The sequence below is a fragment of the Lytechinus pictus genome, chromosome 19, assembly GCF_037042905.1.
Source record: "Lytechinus pictus isolate F3 Inbred chromosome 19, Lp3.0, whole genome shotgun sequence".
NCBI classification, from domain to species: Eukaryota; Metazoa; Echinodermata; class Echinoidea; order Temnopleuroida; family Toxopneustidae; genus Lytechinus; species Lytechinus pictus.
In genome coordinates, this window is record NC_087263.1 from 161,502 (window position 1) to 185,403 (window position 23,902).

General features: G+C 36.0%; 2 protein-coding genes across 2 annotated transcripts; both read left to right on the forward strand.

Annotated features, from left to right (window-relative positions):
- Positions 1–2,789: 2,789 nt before the first annotated feature.
- LOC129283174 (ciliary microtubule associated protein 1A-like) lies at positions 2,790–7,990 on the forward strand. The gene is made up of 5 exons (XM_054919009.2): positions 2,790–3,102; positions 3,798–4,225; positions 4,812–5,074; positions 5,519–5,643; positions 6,084–7,990. Exons 2-4 carry the CDS (start codon positions 3,829–3,831, stop codon positions 5,609–5,611), a joined length of 753 nt encoding a protein of 250 aa, XP_054774984.1. The 5' UTR covers positions 2,790–3,102; positions 3,798–3,828; the 3' UTR covers positions 5,612–5,643; positions 6,084–7,990.
- A 2,050-nt stretch (positions 7,991–10,040) lies between these two features.
- Positions 10,041–23,495, forward strand: LOC129283262 (ATP synthase F(0) complex subunit B1, mitochondrial-like). Its single transcript, XM_064113990.1, has 8 exons — positions 10,041–10,350; positions 15,920–15,962; positions 16,611–16,759; positions 17,226–17,389; positions 18,891–19,016; positions 19,904–19,981; positions 21,275–21,376; positions 22,807–23,495. Exons 1-8 carry the CDS (start codon positions 10,323–10,325, stop codon positions 22,864–22,866), a joined length of 750 nt encoding a protein of 249 aa, XP_063970060.1. The 5' UTR covers positions 10,041–10,322; the 3' UTR covers positions 22,867–23,495.
- Positions 23,496–23,902: the final 407 nt, after the last annotated feature.

Below are 23,902 nucleotides of genomic sequence, written 5' to 3' on the forward strand. Positions count from 1 at the left end.
TGTCGATCAAAATGAATCTTGATTCAGTATTATGAACATTTTAATTAGCAACCAACCATCAATGTATCAATATGATATGAATAAGGATCCCTCTTCAGTTTTCTGAATAATGGCTGATTTCGCAAAACGCTCTTATGATAATACCTCAAGGCAAATTATGAATTGCGGACCGTATTGGGTATATACATTACATACATTGATTGCGCTTTTTATGGATAGAAAAATATCCATAAATGAAGAAGAAATTTTCAGAATCATTTTTTATGAAATGACGGTCAGAGTTGGTTTTTTTTAATTTAGTTGTCGATGATATTTTAAAAAGAAAATACTTTTATGATCTATATGTTTCCGTTTTTCTAAAAGGATTTGTTTTGTAAAAGAATCTACCTGCGATAAGATGTAGGACCATGAGGACAGGCGCGGATCTAGGGGAGGGGGCTGAGGGTGCGGGCGCACCTCGTAGAATTTCAACACAAAAAAAAACGGGGAAAGGATAAAGAGGAAAAAAGGAAAGAGAACCGTAGTGGGGCAAGAACAAAAAAATATTGTATATTATATCATAATTATGTATTACATAAGATATATTCTTTTCATATCTTTATGAAAGATAATTTGCTTCGGGCCTATGTGATTATCACTCCTGGTGTACTAAACTACTCGTTTTCAAGTCAATAATATACACCAAATATATTTCCTCAAACTTCGAGCTTTTATTACTTGATTTAGGGATATATGATTCTTTTTCATGACTACTTAAAGTGGTTGCCTCTTTTTAAGGTCTGAATATGATATATAAATATATATATCGGTGAGATATGTCTGCTCTTAAGGAATTCCTAAAGACAGTCCTTATCCCTTTTCGCACTGTTAAAAATAATTTAAACAACGCTGTTTACTACGTGAATCGCACAGTATTTGTTTAAACAGTTAAAAAAATTGTTTAAAATCTTAAACAACCATGTTTAAATTATTGATAATTAAATATTAGAATTTAAACTTTCTTGTCCAAGATTTTAAACACTTGTTGAAAATGTTTAAACAACTACTGTGCGATTCACATAGTAAACAGCGCTGTTTAAATTATTTTAACAGTGTGGTCTGAATATAAAAAAAATTCAGCTCGCACTTCGAGCTCGTATCATTTGGTTATTGAAATACGTATGGTCTGAATGAAATCCGACAAACAATCCTTATAGAATGCCCCTCGGTCTGAATATAAAACAAAAAAAATCACATCGCGTTTCGCGCTCTCGCAATATCGATTAGTCAGACACGTAAATAAATGGGAGTGATTGGAATTGTTCCAGCCACCCCCCCCCCCGTCTTAGCAAATGCTAGATCAGCACATATGGGTATTCTTTACGCGTTGTACTAAGCCGCCCTATATACGCCACCGAAAATCTGCTTGTGACTTCAAATACGCCCCCCCCCCCACGAAATCCTAGATCGCACCTGCAGATTGCCTATACCCTAAATCAAGAAAAAAAAATGAAAACAAGGAATGAAAGAAAGGAAAAATGAAAACGGAGAGATTAAAATTACTTCATTCAATTGCTCCCTCCCCCCCCCAAATAAAAAACCCCTCCCTTCCATTTTATACATTTGAAATATATTTGTATTTATTCATTATCTATTGCGTTTCTTTAAAAAGGGAGGAGAAGAAAAGGGCCAGACTACGGAATTCGTTATATAGGAAGTACCAAAATCAAGCCATTTATCATCGTTTTGAAAAACGATGATTAAAAAAAACCACATTTATAGCGCATTAATTGAAGCCGACACCACATCGCGCCAAAAGTTAGCACCCCTAAACATGCTAACAGACCAACTCTAATCCGTGCCTGTATATAGGAGATGAGAACAGGATGTATACGCACACGTGTGAGCAGTCAACATGAACTGCACCCTCATCGGTCGGCAGGGTTATATATAAATCTTAGAGATAGATTTTCTTGTTGTTACATATATGTTTTTTTTTCTAATCATATTAAAATCATATATAATAATTATATATATCATTCTGTACGTACTTGAAGTCAGTGGGCAACTATCTTTACCCTACGAATTCCATTTGGTTTTTTAGGTATTTGTCCGTTTTTTCCGACATCATCGATGTTTGCCGTATTGCCTATATAATATTCATCATGCTTATGATACGAATCAACATATTTTTTCAAATGAAAATTACCAAAATTACCATTCCATGTAATCATCTTTAACTATTATTTTATTAATCTGTCGATATAGACACACACACACACACACACACACACACACACACACACACACACATATATATATATATATATATATACATATATATATATATATATATATATATATATATATATATAATAAGCTCCTAAATAAAAACAAGTTTTCCTTATGTAGGTTTATCATTAATGCGATACTGGAGATTTATGAGCTAACTTTGAAATGTTAACCTTATCCTCTGTTTATCTATTCCCCCTTACAACCATCATAAAAGTTAGAGTTTGTCAAGCGTGTAGGTCAATCAGGGCCTATTGCTCATCTGGTCAAATAAGTCGAAGTTTGGGCATAATATTAAACGGGCATTGGCTCCTTATGTCCAAGTACTTGGACCAAACTTTCAATTTCTCATACCCCATGACACAACCAAACTATATGACTCCACTCACAGTCTTTTAACCCAGTGTACCCCCCGTGTACCCTCCATGGCCTGCCTCCTTGAATACCCCTTTTTATTTGAGTAGTCCTCTAAAGAGAAAGAGAAAGAGCGCGCCCAAGCGAATAGCGATCGGTTGCTCACAATAGAGTGTCCGAAGTTTCCTGGGCGATGCGGCGATGCATGGCGAACGGGTTGGTGTGTTGGTTGCCTAGTAACTTTATTGATAGGACCCCACGCCAGTTTTGTTGATAGGGGCCTACAAGCAGGCAGATATCTTAGTTGTGGGTCAAATTTTCTTCAGCACAGGTGCAAGCGCGCGGCTTCGTCGTGAACCAGCGTCATTTCTTCTAAACAACCGTTGTTAGTAGTTTAACAAGTTTATTACAAGAACATTCATATCGGAATCATAAACAAGAAACATCTTGGATTAGATTCACTCCGGATTCTTTAAGGTAAATATGATTATTGAGAGGTTTTGTTTGTGAGTAGAGTAAAGACGACTGCACACCGGGAAGGGACATCTTGAATTTTTTCAAAAGACTCAAGATGTCAAGACTAAAAGACTCAATATTTCAGTTTAAATGTTTTGAAACCCATGTTTCTTTGAGTAATAACATAGCAAATGAGAAGAAGTTGTATGAGAAGACGTATTATGGTAGTAGTAGTTATGATTGAAAACTTAGTAGGAGTAGAATTGAAGTAAATGTACATGCAGTAGCAATATTTGTACAATCACCGTTGCCATGGATGATGTGTTACATGTAGTAGAAGCAATAATATACTTATAGTAATATGATAATATTTACATTCCTCTTTCGGCATACCCAAAATCTTATAGTTGGTAAACATGCCTTATAAATGTGGATCGATGCTAACCTAGTTTTCCTAACCAGAACCCAAGAAAAGTTATATACATGTCATACTAATACTAACCTCGCAATACGTGTGAGTGTATACATGTATGAAACATGTACTTAACTATATCTACTATACCAGTATTTTACCTTATTATTGGGTTATTATTTTTCTTAGTGTTTTACTTTATGATTTTCTCCTGTTTCAGATTTACGATTATATTTGATGTTTTCTTATTTCATGATAGTTTTCAGTCTCACCTAACCATATTTTCCTCCATCTTTTCTTATAGGTATAAGTGAAAACTAGGATAAAACAGAAAGATGGCTGCTGGCTATACTCCTACCAAACCTAGAGCTCCTATTGCAGCATCCTTCGCAGGACCGGGTCCCAATGTCCTCCTTCCCAGTAACATTGGCCAAGGAACGGCCATGACCAAGAGACAGATGCCCATTTATTCATTCGGTATTCGTCACAGATCGTTCACCACCGACTGCAGTCCAGGACCATGCCACAACTACCCTTCTAAAGTCACCAGGAGAGGAAATGATGGCACTCCACACTATTCCCTGTACGACCGTCCAAAGGACATAACCACATTTAAGACACCAGGACCAGGAGCTTATTCTCCTGAAAAAGCAGGAGTAAGTTCCCATTTTCATGCTCCTGCATACAGCCTTAGGTCGAGGACAAAAGGAGTCAAGTGTGATAAGTCCCCAGGTAATTATATCCCATAATTGCTAATCTCTGCTCAGAAGCTGAAGATCAAAACAAAGAGAAAGGGTTGTTGGTTTGTCACATTAGGTTGAGGTTATAGTTCATGCATCAGTCCTCTCTAATAACCCTCTCTAATCTCCCAGAAGTAGAAGGTTTGATATGATAAACCAATCTGCTATGTTCAATTCTATTTTTTGTGGCAGCGGTGGGATACATTACCATTCAAATTTCTTTTGACTCAAACTCCTGAAGTAATAATAGAATTGTCTACATGATGAATGTCACAATGGGTCGCCCATGTTTTTAAACAAGTTCCATCAGCTCCTCTTTACCAAGAAATTTGTTTGTGTTTTGAAGTTTGGTTGTTGTTGTTTGTTGTGGGTCATTTCCACACCCAAATGATCTCCTCAGTATACTCTCAGTGTGTTTATCACAAGGTTGATGAGCTGGTAGGTATTTAGTTTTGTTGGTTTAAAGTTTAATATTAAACGTATTGATATCAGTTGTTTGTTTCACGTTCATGATCCTTGTAAATGTGAAACATATTCATGATCTAGGTTTTAATTTTTTTTTATTTGTTTGTCCTCAGCTCCCAATAGCTACACTTTACCCAAGATCCTTGGTGGATACTCCTGTGTGAAGCCATCTGGACCAAGGTACTCTCTTAGGGATCGCCCCAAGGTTGGAAGCTTTGCTGAAGATCTGCAGAAAACTCCCGGACCAGGATCACATGATGTTGTAGAGCCATCCCTCTACAAGCATAAATCTCCTAGCTATTCAATGATTGGAAGAAACCAGATGCCAAGTGATAGTACTCGCAAACCAGGCCCAGGAGCTCACAGTCCAGAAAAGGTATGCGTGTCTTGTCTTCTTGATGAAAACTTTAGTAGTACTGTTCAAAGTTTACATGATTTGTAATGTAATGTTCAAAGCTTACACACAGGCCATGGTTAATTCTGCCTTTCCATTATTTTAATGGTGTCAGTGCTAGGATGAACGTGCAATACAAATCCAAATGGATCAAAGCTAAAGAAGCAATAATATGAGATGATGCTTTTTTAGAAGCTTTATTGTACTTAATTAAAATATTGCATTTTGATTATCATTGTTATGTGGCAAGTAAGTATTATGTTGAAAATTTTCTGTGTCATATGAGGACTTGTCTGAGTCTAATAGGGCCATTGAACCTGTCCAGAGATATTTTATTAAACAGATCAGTCTTGATTATTGATGGTATTGGTGAGTAGGTGAAGTTATTCTCATTTCTATTTTTTCTCTCTCTTTTCCACCCCACAGGTGACGGTCAACAAGAGGATGGCTCCTAAATTCTCCTTTGGTGTCCTACATTCAGAGTATACCACACCTCTTATTGAGCAGCCTTGTGATTAAAGCATCTTCTATCAATACTTTAAGTTTACTTGGTAAGTCATTTGTCTCATTAGAAAAGGATTCAATTTGCTAAGAATTTTGCCCCCCCCCCTGTTTATTAAATACAGACAGCACCTTTATATCATACAAAACTAAAAGAAGAAGGAAACATTTCAAATTTTTAAGTTGATAAACATACATTTTGAATATGCCTCCAGACAAATAAAGTACTAGTAATTGTAAATCAAAGATGACAGCATTTCTTAATAATATTGCCTTTCATAATTTATATACATTTGTTTTATATGTTTACATCACTGATTTGAACTATATATCAGTGCAGGGAGCTGGGAGTAGATCATTCCCTGAACTTTTAATGTTGTTATGGGTTATAATCTCTTATTGATGTATTCATATTGATATTATGATAAATTGCTTTCAAGTATCAATTATCTATTAATGTCATTTTCCTTGTCTTTTCTTTTATTTACAGATAAATGCAAAGTTTTGGTACTGCTATGTAGAGTGTATGCAGCAGTGTCTATCTTGGATAAAATCATGGATTTTTCTGCCACAATTGGTGTTGACAGGCTAAAGACATTGAAACATCAACATCATATTTAAGAATAAGATGGCAGCAACAAAAATGGACAACAACTTGTGAAAACCTTACAAGCCTGGAGAGTTTTCTGAAATATTGTCAAGATTTAACCTGCTGCATGACAAACATTATAAAGATTCTCACTCTGTCAAAAGAGAGAAAAATCTTACTATTTATGGCTTGTGAATGGCGAGGAAATCAGATATATTTGTAATGTGTATTCAACAACCGTCCATTGTATAGTTACAATTAGAGCTTCAACGAATATGCAAATCATTGATGATAAGTATTATATAATCTGTGGAATGTAGCATTGATTAATGTACGCATGAGGTGTTTATTCTTATGTGAATTATTAGACTAATGTCAACATGAAGAATTCACTGATAGGATGTGTAAATATGAACAACAGAACAAAAATGTTGATTTATTGTATTCTCATACAAGCTTGCTTTAGTTTACAACTTACAAGTATTATTTGATGCAGGAATCACCAACTTTCTTCTAATATCCTGCATATGTCAGTGCCATATTCAAGCAATTCACATTTGGTGCCTGGAAAGTCTTCTCACTCCTTAGTGATAGATTCATAAAAATCACAATTTACTTCCAAACACGCAACGATCAAGAACAAATGTACCAGTAATCTCATTCTGACTCAACATGATTTAACTTTTGCTTGAGTAAGAATGAAAAAAGCAATCTTCTGTGTGAAATTTGTAATAATCTTCCTTCAGAAACAGTATTCCAGTAAACTGTAATTACTTCAAAATAAACAGTATGCAAATTTGGGTTATTTTATGAGACATGGTGAATCTCCTATCCGTCCACATGGTTTAACAGTATTATATGCTTGTTTAGTATATTTATATTTTCCACATGCTCATGCTAGATATGATGCTTTATTACAAGATGTATGCTGAAAATACATGTATGGTCATAAGCACTATATAAAGTCAGTGTTTGAATTTTGCAGTATTATTTACAATGGCTTTTTATATATCATTTCACTTATTGCAAGAACATATGTTTTAAACAGTTATTTTTAATGTGTATATGCATTTACATATATATGAAGCAGTAGTGTAGGCTATTGATGCATAGGATTTGTTCTTTTTTAGAAACAGAATATTTATCAATCCATGACCAGTTCACAAATGGGCATTTCAGACACCATTTATTGAGTATTTGTGTTTTCGTCAAATGTAGGAAATCAGAAGAAATTTGGTTAATGTCTCATTAAAAATGATTGGATTCTGTAACTTTTCAAATAATTATTGGGTAAATTGAATAATGCAGAATCTTCTCATTTTCAGCTATTAAACATTGTGTAAAGATCATAATTTGAATGTGCTTGCCTCACAATTATAAAAGTACAAAAATGTACTTTTGTTGTAAAAAGTAGAATATATGGCTTGTGTGCGTGTGCTATAATCATGATAATGTATTTTGTAACCTCCAATTCTGTATATCTGCACAATGTTCGCCAAATATGAAATTCTGATTTGAAAACAAAATTGCTTCTTTAAATTGATTTTCCAGCTGGTTTTGGAAAGGTTCATAATCCTCAACACTATACTTACCTGAACAATCTTCAAAAGAACTTTTAGAACAAATATTGCTTCTGGTGCCTATGTTTGTGAATTAATATTGTGGGAAATCAATAAGAACTATATAATCGCTCTAAATTTTCTACATGTATTTTCGATTTGTTGAACAATTTACAATTTTGATAATTAACTGTATATATCTTGCTTTATTGCTTTCAAATATATGTAATAAATGTATACTTAATTCTATTTGATATATTATGACAGAACTGTCTTTTCGGGTTGTACTATAAAATAGGCAGTAGGCCTACTACATTCATGTATGATGTAAATACAGGGATAAAAAGAATGAGACCATTGACTGATCCAGGAGGCACAACCGGCCCGTGCCCCCCCCCCTTTGAGAAGCAAAATAAAAATTTGTAACTAATGTAAAAATGCAGTTAAAACAGAAGTGTGCCCCCCCCCCTTTGTCAATTTTTTTCAGGGACGAAATATCCTTAATTTTAGGTTAAAACCTTTTTTTTTGCTTCTCAAATTTTTCCTCGGAAAAAAGTCCCCCCCCCCCTTTTTGGAAAATCTAGCTGGATCCGCCCCTGAGTGAGATGTAACTCTGGGGAAGGGAAAGATTGTGGAGAGAGAGAGGAGGGGGGGGGGGGTGAGCGCACATGTGACAGAGAGAGAGAGTTGGGTGCTGAAGCGCGGTAGATCCATGTGGTAGAAAGGAGAAAGGGAGGGAATCGAATAGACCCCCCCCCCCCGATATAAGGAGAGCAATAGATTGAAAGAGAACAGTCTGTAGACCACTCTAGTATTCTCTAATTATCCATCAAGTTAAACATGAAGGCTGCAGGGAATTGAAGGAGTTAAACAACCGGAGAGAGGGAGGGTGTGTTGGAGCTTGCACTATTCAACGAAGCCTTCTCATTGGTGGATACTTTTCTCAAGTGATATCTCACCCCGGGTATCTCAGACTCAGTGATCAATACTTTTTTCCATTTCCTGTGATCAATACTCGTATCATACCGAGTACAATCTACAACAAAGATGGCGCTGTTCAAAAATAGTAAAGGACAGCATTTATCATTTGGATTGTCTGACCTCTACAAATTACTATTTTTTAATTCGTGGCGGCACCACAATTTTGAAATGAGGGGTGGAGGGCAAATGAAAATGTTTGAGGGGTGCAATGCCGGATACTCTACAATTTTTCTTTTCATTTGTTTATCAATTCTTCATGCCATCGATTTTATTTTGTTAAAGGGAAAATTCTCACTGATAAAAAGGTTTATTGTGAAAAAAGCGGGAAAATGATTACATAATAACACTAATAATGAATAATAATCACTGTGATTTCTAAGGTGCCAAACCCATTTAAATCAAATCTTTGCTCAGCTGAAGAGAGAGAGGGAGAGAGATAGGGGGAAAACTATATCAAATCTGAAAGAAGACAGAAGAAAGAAGTGTGAACTTTCCCCCTTGACTTGACAGGGGCCGCGAAAGCGGGGGTGGGGGGCTTCAGCCCCCCACTTTTTTCCAAAACCGTGTACAAATTAAACGTAAAAATTACCATATGATTGTGATTTTTTGCATGGTCAGCCTCCCCCCACTTTGAAAACCGTTCCGCGGCCCCTGCTTGAATCAACCTTGACTCATAGCAAAAAATAAGAATGTCGTAATCATACAAAGAATATGCAGTAATATTTTGATTGGCTGATCCTGTTGAATAAAACATAAAGAAATTTGACAGTGTGAATTATGATGTAGACTGGTCAGGTATGGGAGGGGTAACTGTCATTGCCTGTCAGCTTATTAAGATATCAGAAAAAATATTAAAGGTTTAATCTAAAATGATTTGTGACGTCATATACCTACGAGCATCCGCCCCGTACAAATGAGAAAAAAATAATGATCATGATGACATTCTTTTGCAGGTGCATGTGGAAAATTGTTTGTATATGGCCTATATCAATTGGACCTACTTTTCTTAAAATACTATTCTTATTTTTTATTGTAAGAAAATGAAATTTCATTTAGGCCTATCTCATGGGTAGCTGCTCACAAATTATGACGTCAGAAATAAAATATAGAATTCTAATAAATTTCTAAAATTGGATATTCCTCAAACTATCATGTTTTTATTTTTTCTATTTGTTTACAAATACTTTTTGTCAGCAGAGTGAACTTTCGAAAATCACGAAATAGTATCTATAAACGTGCCCCTATGTCACCCAGAGGCAGTTGTGATTGTCGCAGCCGGGGCAGTTCCCCCCCCCCCCTTTTTTTTAAATTTTTCTTCTTCTATAGATCTTGGCTCCTACATGTAGGCCTAACTTAGGTGCCTATAGGGGGGAGCGGCTAATAAAAATTGATACAAAATCTAGTTGAAATTGGAGAACTGCTATTTTGCATCAATTTAGACCCGCCCCCCCCCCCTTCCCCCCGTCCTCCAAGATACTCGAGCGCGGCCTCGCATCATATCGAGCTCGAATTGGAATTGTGTGTGTGTGTGTAGACGCGTGAGCAGCCATCTTTCTTGCTGTTGAATTTTGAACAAAGGGGTCGCGGGATTCTCTCCAAAATGCTGTCCCGTCTTGCTCTAAGAAAGGGTAAATAGATAATTGTACATATAATATGGTGCTAATGTATTTACTCTATGAAGTCAAATGAGTATTAAATAATTTCGGTGTGCTTATATTAAAAAGATCTTCGTTAATGTGTCTGACAAAATTTTTCGTGTTGCTAATGCTAGCTCGGCACACTCGCCATGACATGATCGTGGACGGACGTGTGCTTGCCGCCAGGCCAGGGGCAGGGAGTCTCGTAATCAACGGGGACGTTGCTATGCCTGTTTCACTGTTTGGGGAGCGTTTCATAAAATAAAGGACTTGTGGCCTTATCCTGAAATAAGTCACCTCTCTTCTCGTGTGTGTCAGTGTGTGTGCGCTCGTCGTGTAAGAATAGCAGTAGAGGCGCACGGCCAATATTGGAGACTGTCTCCAATGTGGGAGATTATCTCCAATATCAGAGACTTTTGTAAACAATTTGGGTATCCAATTTCAGAGACAGTCTCCAGTTTTGGAGACCAATTTCCTTCGTTTACATTTGCTGCAAAAGGATTACCTTGGCGGCAAATAAAAATGTGATAAGCAGATTCCTCATGAAAAATTACCCCTTTTCACCATCTACTTTAAAAATTCACCGTCTACTTTTGTTTTTATAAGGATTTTTGTTGTTAATCACACACAAAACAAATGGGCTTCTGACCTCAGTGAGACAAAATTTTGGGTGGAAAAAATCATGCTTTTGTTGGTGTTGTTTCTTTTGTCCTTTTGCAAAGCAAGTCTCCAATGTGGGAGATTGTCTCCCCTATTGGAGAGAGTCTCCCATATTGGCCATGCGCCTCTACTGAATAGGGAGTTCGGTGACTTTGAAATCTTGAAGGAAGGAATCCCAACAAATTTGCTATCAATTATCATTGCCATTGGCATTGGCATGATTGGAAAGCTTGTGAAATGAGAAAAATAATGGTGCTTCAATCAGCTCATTGTCTGATATAATGACCGAGATATTCCAATTTACAGGGGAAAATATGCAGATTTTGTTCTGTCAAAGGCAATAATTAAAGCCAAAGGCTTGTTTGAGTGGAGGAGAATGGCTTTTTGAAATCTTGAAGGAATCCCAACAAATTATTTGGTATGATTTTGGGCCCCAAGTCTGCGCACCTAACAATTTGAGTTAAGATTTAACATGAATTTCTTCTTATTTCTCAAAATTTTTCAGTTAATAATGTTCCTAAGAGTAAGTGTACCAAATTTCTCATTAAAAAATGAAAGAAAATATAGGATTTTCTTAAAAAACCTCGGGCAGTCATTTTCAGATTGAAAAAAAAAAGGTACCCCATACTCATAGGCCCATGTCTGCGCACTCATTCACTTTGCATACGATTCGGGGATTTTGATGAGAAAGGCTGCATTTTGAGGCCGTCACATGAAATGCCCTAAATTCATTATTTTTTTAATGAATACCTGTCTATGTATTGCATGTGTAAAGTTTGTGCTCATTGCGTATCTTTTACTAGAATCGCGCAGATACGCGTGTGAGTAGACAAGGGGGACTGTGCAGACTTGGGGGAACTTGCCATACCATTGGAAAGCTTGTGAAATAAGAAAAAGAATGGTGAATAAATCAACTCATGATGTCAAATATTGACAGATATTTCTGTTTAAAGGGGAGAATGTGCAGATTTTTTTTACAGCAAAGGTAGATTTTCATAACTTACATAAAATGCAATGAATGGGACTGTGTAATACTTTTTTTGAAAGTGCAATTCACTGCTATGCGCGGCAAGGCATGCCGTTGAATTATACATCATTTTATCCACAAAACTTCAAAGTTTCTCATGGTATAGCTTTTTATATAGGCCTATAGGGTTTTTCCTCTTCCTTTAATGGCTTCATATTTGTTTTATACATGGGTGCACAGACAGATACAAATTCTGCAAGTGGCATTCCAGCGAACTCCCTTGTACAAAGTCAATGGGAGAGGAAAGAAGTCACTGCTGCTGACGAAATAAACGGCAGTGAATGGAGGGGTGACTTAAAGGTCAAGTACACCCCATAAAACTGTTGATTTGAATAAATAAAGAAAAATCAAACCAGCGTAACGCTGAAAATTTCATCAAAATCGGTTGTAAAATAAGAAAGTTATGACATTTTAAAGTTTCACTTATTTTTCACAAAACAGTGATATGCTCAACTCAGTGACATGAAAATGAGACAGTCGATGATGTCCCTCACTATTTCTTTCTTATTTTATTGTTTGAATTTTACAATATTTCATATTTTTACAAATTTGACAATAAGGACCAACTTGACTGAACCATATATAGTTCCACATGTTCAGGGAGGAATTAATTATTGTTTCACTTGACGACGAGGAGAAAATCAGAATATTTCATATTTCATAGTGAGTGGATGATGTCATCAGTCTCCTCATTTTCATACCGAACAGGATGTGCATATATATACATATAAATGTTTTGTGAAATTAAGCAAAACTTTAAAATGTCATAACTTTCTTATTTTACATCCGATTTTGATGAAATTTTCGGTGTTATGCTTGTTGGATTTTTCTCTTTTTATTCAAATCAACTTTTTGTTGGGGTGGATTTTTCCTTTAGAAAACCAGGATAATGCTGGACTGGTCACAATGTCGCATGTTTTATCCGAAAGTTACCATAATAAGAACAGTGATGCTAATTCAGTTTCGCACTGTCCGAATTCAATGAAATTTCCCCACGTCCCACTACCTCATAGTCAAGAGAGGTTCGTGCAGGCCTCACTCCACTTCACTACGCTCAACCCACCTGAACCTCAAGGTGGTGAACTCGCTCTGATACTCTGAGTGACAAAGGCGGGAAAAAATATTTATTGTAAAAATCCTACACCGAAACGAGCTTGAAAAGAATAAGGGGCTTAATTTCTTAATTTTCATCCTACTTTCACTCCATATCCATCCTCCGGTTAGCCTCAAAATTGGTGATTTAGAGCCAGCATGCAGTTCCTCGCATGTAAAAATAATTCGCTGCCGATTTTCAAAACAGCGAAGTATTTATACGTGCTTTCCATGACAAAGCCAGGAGCATGTATATGGCAGAGTAAAAATCAGACAATTTTTTGGTGATTCTTAAAGAAAATTTTTGTCTAGTTATTTTCCCCACAAAAAGTATCAGATTTTGATCATTCTTTTTCCAAACATGCAGATTGATAATCATCATTAAACATGCAGAATATTTTACACTGTTTTCCATACCCTTTTTACTAAAAAAAAAATACCCCTGTCCAACCTCTCGTCAGTTTATCCGGATCTCTCAATTATCCTGACCAAAATTGCTATTTTTAGAAAAAAATCTTATTAGTAGGGAAATGGGATTTTGACATGAAATTAATATTCCTACACAAACCCATATTGATTTCCTATATTTTCCAATATTATTAACCCTTTGAACCCTGAATTAATGGGGGTGGTCGTCAGGGAAAAAATTAAATTTTTTTTTTCGGGGGCTCAATTTTAAATTTTTTGTCAAATTTCGGGGGCTCCATTTTTACCTTTCGGGGGCTCCTTTTTGCATTTCGGGGGCTCTTTTTGAATGCTACTTTTTTGTATTTTGAGGATTACCTGTTCACTTATTAATTATTACTTTTTGTTTAATATTGTATGTTTTTTTAAGTTATTTTTGTCATGCTTAGAATCTTGGGTGTGTGTGTGTGTGTGTGGGTGTGACTGTGAGTTGGACTTGGATATAAATGAATTCAATATGTAATTTCTTCTCAGTCTATTCCCTGTACTCGGCCATATACAGTGTACATGTAATAAAGGCCCACATTATCACATACCCTAACTTTTCGTGAAGTTCTTTGAAAACGCAGATCTCCATGAAAATTGCATTTCTCTATGAGGGAGTCTAAATTTGGTGAGAATGTATTCATTAAGAACTTAAATATACATGACAATGAAGAAATCATCAAACTTTATGGGCAGTTTTGAATAATATACCCGAAATGTAAACTCTGTCTGAAACAGAAAATCACCATCATTGAGGCCTTTACTGAGCGAATTGTCCCCCAGAGCTCTGGCAGAGAGACAGAGCTCAGACTGCCTAGCTAATACAAGCGCCAATGCGTGCGCCTGCCGCCGGCCTTGTAAAATAGATGGAGCTTTGTTTGATGATTTATTGTCTGATATTTACCACATCCCCGAGAAAAATAAAACAATTGATTTTTAAGTTATAATTAATAAATAAGGTAAGTTATTTTGGATGTTAATAGGCCGTTTTGAAAAGCAAAGCCGAATGACAACTCACCAATGATAGGTTACTAGACTCGAATTATTTTATCACAGAATTGTGATAACTGTAGGGGAAACATGTGCATTAGAAATTGCACATGGTGGTAGTCATAATGGACCCCTATACATGCAACTGTTTCCCGACCGTCGCGTTCATTTTTTTTTCCATACCTGGTACCATGTGTGTGAAAATACATGGTACAGCAAAAAAGACGCAACTTCGGAATTTGAAAGTGCGCTCCTCGCTATTTTCAAGGCTTATTCATGATTTTGAGTGTGGATTTTGGATGATTTTTAAATGGTAAGTGGAGCTCGAGCATATGGCGCTAGTGGGTCGTTGAGTTGTTATCACTCGGCAATAATTTCGGGGGCGACATTCAGATTTTATGTCGCCCCCGAAAGCATGATTTTGGGTGATTTCGAGGGCGACTTTAGGCATTTCCGGGGCAAATTCGCCCGCCGCCACCGTGTATTTTTTTCACTGGTGGTCGTGACCCTCACCCTGAATTATTAGCAGATATCAAGATTATCGGCAAAATGAAGGAATACATGACATTTGAAATAAACGATCTCTTATTATCATAATTCAAGCCCAGCCATGTCAGCGGCACCGAACTCTGCTGGTACCTGGCCTAGCCCGGCTGATGTTCTTCAGCTACATGTACTAACGATAATCTTAAATTTGGTCTCAAAATCACTAATATGATGGAAGAAAATTCAGCAATAGCTTACGCATGGTCAGTATACAACTCGCCATGTATTATCGCACAAGCCTCATTGGTAGGGTAGGATATTTTGGTTATTTTTATGCTAAATCCTTATAAATGAAAGCCAATTGAAGATGAACTTCTATCCTGAAGTTATCGACTTAATATCTCAAATTACGTCATTTTTAAAGGTCACCTTATATCTAAAACCCTTGCTTTTCGAATCACATGACTTGAAGCCAGTATTTTAGCTTTTCGGGTACATGCATATGCGCATTCACAGCGAAGCCGGTATTCTGGCTTTTCGGGTTCAAATGGTTTAAAGCTACTGTCATAAATGATTATTTATATCAACGCATTGTTGTCAAGGTAATTAGAACTTTGACCATGTTATGGTAGATTTTGTATTTTGAGAGTATGAGACAGTATTATGTGAAACATTGATGTAGTTGAATAACAAGAAAAAAAAATATTGCAAACATTTGACAAGTGTAATGTACATGAACATGCATATGTCACAGCTTACCAGCAAAAACTTTTTTTTGTGTGTGTGCTTTGCTCCCCTCCACCTTGTCCTGTATTTAATGACATTTTTTCTCATTGTTTCTTTGTTTTTCATCAGGTTCTGCCATTGCAGCAATTGCATTAAGATCATCAGCACCATGGTGAGTTCTTAATTGATATTTACCCCAGAATTAATGGCAATTTGTCCAATTTAGTTGAGAATATTTATGGAACTATTAATGCCTCATAAAATTACTGCTTTCATCAAACTTGATCATCCAGCCTTTAATTTTGATATTTTTTTTTATAAAAGGTTACTTATCCATTGAATATTTTTCTGTAATAAAAATGAAAGAAATAAAAAAGGGCACAACAAATTTCCAAGCCAAGGCCAATAAGAGAAAGATCAAGTTCAATCAACAGGGTGTCTGTGACTGAATTGATTTAAGTCCAGATCCAGATTGTTTTACAGTAAAGAGGAGATGGAAGGGGAGGGGGTATCATGTTATATGATGTTGGATATTCTTACTCAGATGTGACAGCGGCCACATAAATCACTTGTTTAACATTGATTCATATTGAAATTGTCAGGTTTCTCTGTTATGGATTAGATAAAAAGCACATTTAAAAATGTTTTTATAGTTTTTTTTTAAAGATCATATATGCCTTCATTGTTATTTTTCAAATTTTAATCTTGAATTCTAAATTCCCCTCCGAGCATATTAGGCAGCCCCATGGGATACATATATTGAAATCTAATTCTACTAGTATACCTCATTTCTGAATTTAATTTTGAAATTCTCTCACAGTGTTTCAGCAGCCCCACAGAAGCTGTTACTCTCAACGTCTGTCCCTCAGCGTATGCCTAATAAGATGCCGGAGGAAGGAGGCAAGGTCCGGTATGGTTTCATCCCAGAAGAATGGTTCCAGTTCATGTACAAGAAGACTGGTGTCACAGGTACAGAAACATACTCCTAAAGGAGCAATGAAGTATTGCCTGTTACGTTGTTCATCATGTTGGATGTAATCAGACCCTTTATTATAGAGTTTGGCCAATTCGCTTGCAGTGGGTTAACGTTTCCCAATGTCTTTGGAATCGTGCTTGCCTAATATAGCAATATGGCTATACACCTTGTTGTAATCTACTGCACCGTAAACAATTGGAAGCTAATTGAACTCTGGAACGAAGGGATCTTATTGCCATCAACTTCGGGGGGAAACTGCTTAAGATAACATTTAGATCAAAGTAAACACTTGGATTTTTTTTATGACCACATAAATAAACTGTCCTACATGTCCCAATTCACAAATGGTATGTTACGATTAATTGTTCTTACTTCAAAAAACTTTTTAAAATGAAATTGTTGTTTGCTGCAACTACATTCGTTTAGATTCTAATGTATGATTTTCTATTAATGATATAGGACCATACGTATTTGGAACCGGTTTGATTCTATTCCTGTTGAACAAAGAGATCTATGTTCTTGGACCTGAGACCGTCCATGCTGCGGTGGCGCTCTCTATGTTTGTTTACGGTATCAAGAGATTTGGACCAGGTATTGCAGCATGGGCTGACAAGAAGAGAGAGGTGAGAACAAAATGAAACTGTTGGAACAAGATAGATTGTGCAAAAACAGAAAAATGAAAGAAACAGAATCAATGAAAGTCTGAGAAATATTAGATAAATAATAAGAAAGTTATGTGCGTTTGAAGTTTAGATCAATATTGTCATGTATTGTCATGTATTGGCAATGCGATGTAGATGTGTGATGTTACATGTGAACAACTTTTCTATTTCTGTTGTATACATTTCACTTAATCTGCCTCTTTTATCACATCTATCAGTAGATTATGTATTCTTTCTATAAGAGGGCATGCAATGTAGATTTTCAAAGAATACATTATGGGTTAAGAGTCACTATAAGAAAAGACATAAAGAGACATTTTGGGGATATTTGTTGTTCACTTGTGACATCACAAATATGTCGCATTGCCAATTGGAGGATCTCTATAGCATTAGTGATCGCAACATTCAACTGCTCATAACTTTCTCATTACTTGTCTGCTTTTTCTCAAAATTTCTTTCATCTTATTCTTTGATTTATTTTTTTCCACACAAGCCCACTTGTTCCAAAGGTTTCATTTCCCTTTAAAGAAGAAACCTGCTTTATAAAATGTCGCAACAGGGAAACTGAACTCCAAGGAGCTCTTACACAGTATAACAAATATCCAACCACATGCACTTAGATGGTCTTGATATATATGCCCTTTCATGAAACATGTAGAAATAATTTATGAGTCTTGGTTAGAGAAATATGGTCATTTGAACATTTTTTTGAAAACAAAAGAAATACTTCAGATTTGTTTCTTGACAAATTTTTTTTTTAGTATGACTTTTGTAAGAGTAACTGAAACAACGGATTGCTCTTCAAGTGACCCTGCATTCAAATCATAACAGATGTAGTCCAATACATAGTTATTTGTGTAGAGTGCATGTAGCCTTCAAGAGAATTGAGCTTATTTGTCATCATATTCATTGCTTTACAGCTGACACAAGTCTTAGATTATAAACAATCCTTTACAATCACTTTCAGGCCGTTTCATCCTGAACCAGAAATAAATTGTATCTATAAACTTTTCTAGTTAGCCATTCGCAGCTTAGGAAGCAGTCTAATTCATGTTAGGATCACCGACACCATACCCAGAGCTACCAACTAGTACTGATTTTCAGTATTTATAGTATTTAGTGCTTAAAAATGAAAGAATACTGATGGTTTCATGCAAAATACTGATTTCTAAAGTTACAGTTTATGTATTGTCCCATGTTTTATTTCTTTGAAAATACTGATTTTCAGCTTTTTGAATACTGAAATTTTCTTGTTCAGCTCTAGGCAGCTTTGCATACCTCCTAACTGTCATGATTAAGGTGAAAGAAAGAAAGAGCCACTTTAACCAATGTGTCTTAGCTGTACTAAACATGGGATACTCTGCAGTGTTCCCTTTTTCAGCCGATATCTTTCCATTCTTGCTTTCTTGGGGTTCAGGGGTGGCTAACACTAACATATCAACCTGTTTGTTTACCTTTACAGGAGAAGCTAGAGCAAGCATATGAAGGACGGAATGCTAACATTGAAGCATACAAGGATGCCATTGACCATGAAAAGACTGAACAATGGCGACTTGATGGAAGAAAACAGCTCTTTGATGCTAGGAGGGTAAGGGCATGTTCGTACATAACAAAAGAAAACGTGATAAGAAACATAGTCGTCATTCTGGGGAGCATTTCAGAAACAGCTCTTTGGAAAGGTTAGGTCATGTTCGTATATGGAAAAAAGAAAACATGAAATGCAGTAGTCGTCTTTGGGAGTGTTTTTAGAAAGAGCTCTTAAATGCTGGAAGGGTAAGGGCATGTTCATATATAGCAAAAAAAAAGAAGAAATGTTGTAGTCCTTCTGGGAGTGGTTCAGAAACTGCTCTTTGATGAAAACAATTCTTTTGTTTCGTACCGTCCACTGCAGTTGTATTATCTTACCTTGTTTGCTGTAACCTAACCAACTGTTGCCAGACCTGCTATCTGTTATTTTTTTAAATTCATATTTGCCCCTGAAATGTGCTGATGTATTCTAATTGTCATTAAAAGAGTTTATGAATTCAAATGAAGGGGTGGATTTGGGATTCAGCCCCCCCCCCCATTTGATTTGGAAATGTTGGATCTCCTCTTGAGATGTTATATTACTTGTTGTTCTTTTTGATGAAATCTTGGCCCTGTCTTACAATGAGTTATGTTGGTCTGATCATCTTAAACAATATGGAAATTCAACAATGTCATAATTTTTTCTCCAGGAAGTTTGTGTGATGTCCTTTGTAAACAAAGAAAAGCACACTGAATTTTCAAGAAAACAATGAATGATTACACATCACATGTGAAGTTTATTTTGGACAAGTTTGCCTTTTAGATTTTCAAGTTGCTGGCATTCCAATCGGATTGATCTTCTTTTTAAAACGTAGCCCAGGATCGCATCTTGTGGGAACCCAGTTCCATAGGTTCCAAAGTGTAATTGATATCAGATTTATTTTCATTCAAATAATTTATTCATTACAGGAGAATGTAGCTATGAGGATGGAGATTGAATACAGGGAAAGACTTCAACAAGTTTCAGAGGCAGTTCAGAAGAAATTGGTAAGTAAATAGTGAGAATAGTTCTGAACAATGCATTTCAATTGACAAAAATTTACTATGACAAAGGAAAGGAATGCACAGGGCTTAAGACTACCCCCCCTCCTGAGATGCCTCCATGAAAAACTCAGCATGAATACAGCAAATTTGGCTTGTGAACTCAAAAAGGTACATCTCAGAACAACTAACAGATGCCCAGCATCAGCTAGCATTTATCATTGATGAATATGATTTTTGTTCTTAAATTGTCATTTCTCCCTCCTTTCATCATTTATTACTATTATTTCTATCATCATCATCACCATCATCACCACCATCATCATCTATCATCACCATCATCATCACAATCATCATCATCACCATCATCATCACAATCATCATCATCACCATCATCACCATCATCACCATCATCATCACAATCACCATCATCATCACCATCATCACCATCATCATCTATCATCACCATCATCATCTATCATCACCATCATCATCACAATCATCACCATCATCACCATCATCATCTATCATCACCATCATCATCACAATCATCACCATCATCACCATCATCACCATCATCATCACAATCACCATCATCACCATCATCATCACAATCATCACCATCATCACCATCATCACCATCATCACCATCATCATCTATCATCACCATCATCATCACAATCATCACCATCATCACCATCATCACCATCATCACCATCATCATCACAATCACCATCATCATCACCATCATCACCATCATCATCTATCATCACCATCATCATCTATCATCACCATCATCATCACAATCATCATCATCATCACCATCATCACCATCATCATCTATCATCACCATCATCATCACAATCATCATCATCACCGTCATCATCACCATCATCATCTATCATCACCATCATCATCACAATCATCATCATCACCGTCATCATCACCATCATCATCTATCATCACCATCATCATCTATCATCACCATCATCATCACAATCATCATCATCACCGTCATCATCACCATCATCATCTATCATCACAATCATCATCTATCATCACCATCATCACCATCATCATCTATCATCACCACCACCGTTATTGTCATAATCAATATCAACATAATTTTTCAGTATTGTTTATTATTGGTATTATAAATATAATTATTTTTACTGATAGTTAATATATCTTCTTGGAGCATTATTACGTTCCTTGAGCACTCTACAGATTGTATTTGGCGAATTATAAATCACTTTATTATTATTATATTTATACAAACAATGTTGTATTCTATTGTAGGATTACCATGTAGAGCTAGAGAATACAAAGAGACGTCTAGAACAGCAGCACATGGTGAGATGGATTGAACAGAATGTAGTCAAGAGTATTACACCACAACAGGTATGTTACTACCAGTCTACTTATACAGACCCATGGGCCCGTATTCTGAAGTCAGGTTTAACTTAGACCACGGTCTAACTCTGTGCTAAAATTATGGGGAGCCATATATAGTAAACAATTCCGTTTATATTGTACTATTTCTTATGTTTACTGTTTTGTTTCCTTTTGTATTCATATTGAAGAAAAATACTTCAATGTACTTCAGTTATCATCCCCTGAAAGTTTGAGTGTCATTTAATTTAATAAATTGTATGTGTACTGTTAGGGATTTGTGCCCAATTGGCTCTCCATAGTTAAACCACAACTTTCAAGAGTTCAGAATACGGGCCATGCTCTTTATCTGGTTCATAAGGCAGTATGAATACACAAGACTAGATACACTCATGTACTGTGGCTATTGACACAGTCAATCTGTTTGATTGATTTGCTTTATGTGATTTTTTTATGTTGTCTATTGGATAGCTGCCGAATAATATAATAATAATAATAAGTGTCGAATTTGAGTCTGTGACCCTCCACCACAAAATGAATTTATAGCACCCTGCCATTGACAAATCATGGGGAAATTGAATCAATACGAAATTTGCAAAAGGCCAATTGACTTGCATAATATAATCCGTCCGTCATGAGAGCCCGTCAGACTAATGCGATAAAGGTTTGGACAGCACAAATTTGACCCAACTCTTGATTGTTTAGTTTCCAACAATCCCAATTCCTAGACTCTTAGCAGGTGTCTTGATTGCTAAACCAAAATAAATAACCTCTGTAAAGTTACGTTTCAAAGTGAAAACATGCAGTTCACGTCTGGTTGGTTAGTCTCTTAACTAATGCTATCCTATATTAGACCTCCCAGACATGCCAGCGTCTATTAAATAACACCCCCAGGCATGCAGCCAAGTGAGAGACTTTAATCCCTTCTTTCTTCTGAGATTAGCCTTGATTTTCTCATGATTTGTCAATGGAAGGTCGCAAATGCAATCTGTAAATCATGTGTTTATGGGGGAGGGTGATTTATGGACTCCAAATTTGTGAAAAAGATTTTTTTCTCATCATCAGGGTTCTTTTGCCAGAGAAATTTAAAGGTCTTTGAAATCATCACCATCCTCTTGTAAAATTGCCATGAACATTTATGAAATGGTTCAATTGAAATTTGAAGACCTATATATTGATGTATGCTCGGGACTTTGTTTGCTGACCATGGAAACCACCCCAAATACTTTGCACCTTGTGAAAAAGAAAAAAAGCGCTGTGGATGAAGTATTATTTTCAGGCATTTTAGTGGAAGATATCAAGAGGCCGGAAGATTTGTTATATGCTATGTGAATTAACATGTTATAAATGATTATGCTTAGGTTAGGTACCAAATTTTGTGGATATTTATGTAACATTAAATAATTTTCTTTTCTGTTTCTTGTATTTATTTTTTACAGGAGAAGGACATCATGAATACTTGTATTTCAAACCTCAAGAACCTCGGTGCATCAGCATGAGACAGAAAATCTTCTTGAAATGTATAAAAATAATCCCCTCCTCAGTCGTCAAAATATATGTTGCAGAGTTTTTAAGTGTGTAATGCAATGTAATTGATCTCCTAAATGAATTCGGGAAGTATTTTACCACCATTGACTAAAGACGTCTCTTGCACTTTAACCCAATGCATTTAGGAGGTTCAACCAGGTTTTGACCTTAAAAATAGCTTGAATAATATATTTAAATATTTGTTCAGATGCTCATGTCACTTTGCCTCCATAATGCCTCAATTTCCTAGTACATTTGACACAGGAATGGATGAAAGAAAAGTTTATTACACCATATAACTTTCAAACTTTATCCTCCATTAATATCAGATCTGGGGCTTATTTTTTAATAATTACCCCCTGCAACCCATCCATACCCCAAAAGAATACATGAATTGAATTCAATTTGACAGAAACAGGTTCGATTGTTAAGGGAGCTGGCATTTTATGTGTATTGCCGAGTTTTATATTGCCTGTATAAACACATTGGATCGCATTGGTTTATGGCTGTGACATTTATTACTCTGCAAGTTTGGAATTATTATATGAAATTCTGTTACAGAATATAGAATAAATGAACATATAGTTGTTTGAAAGAGAAAGATATGTGAATGTTCTTATTTTTTCTTTCCAGGGGTGGGGTAGCATAGTTGAAGAGTGGCGAGGGAAAAATGGCGAAAAAGAAATGAGGGAAGAAATGGAGCAGACACAGAAACCTATGGCGTTTTCATAAAGCCGTTTACGATTTCATGTATGACTGGTGACTGTTCGTGCTAAATCTTGATGTTGCTGAATTGGCAGCTAAGAACATGTCCTAGACATACATAAAGTTATACACATAACAGTCCAAGAACGGGACTAAATGCCCGAGAGAAAAAAAAGATAAAGGTGAAGGGAGATTAAAGGGATACTCTGGGCTGAGAATACTCGTATCGAAACATATACGAGTTAAATTTACACAGCAGAACAAGTGGGGATATGAAATCATCAGCCTACCTAATGGATATTC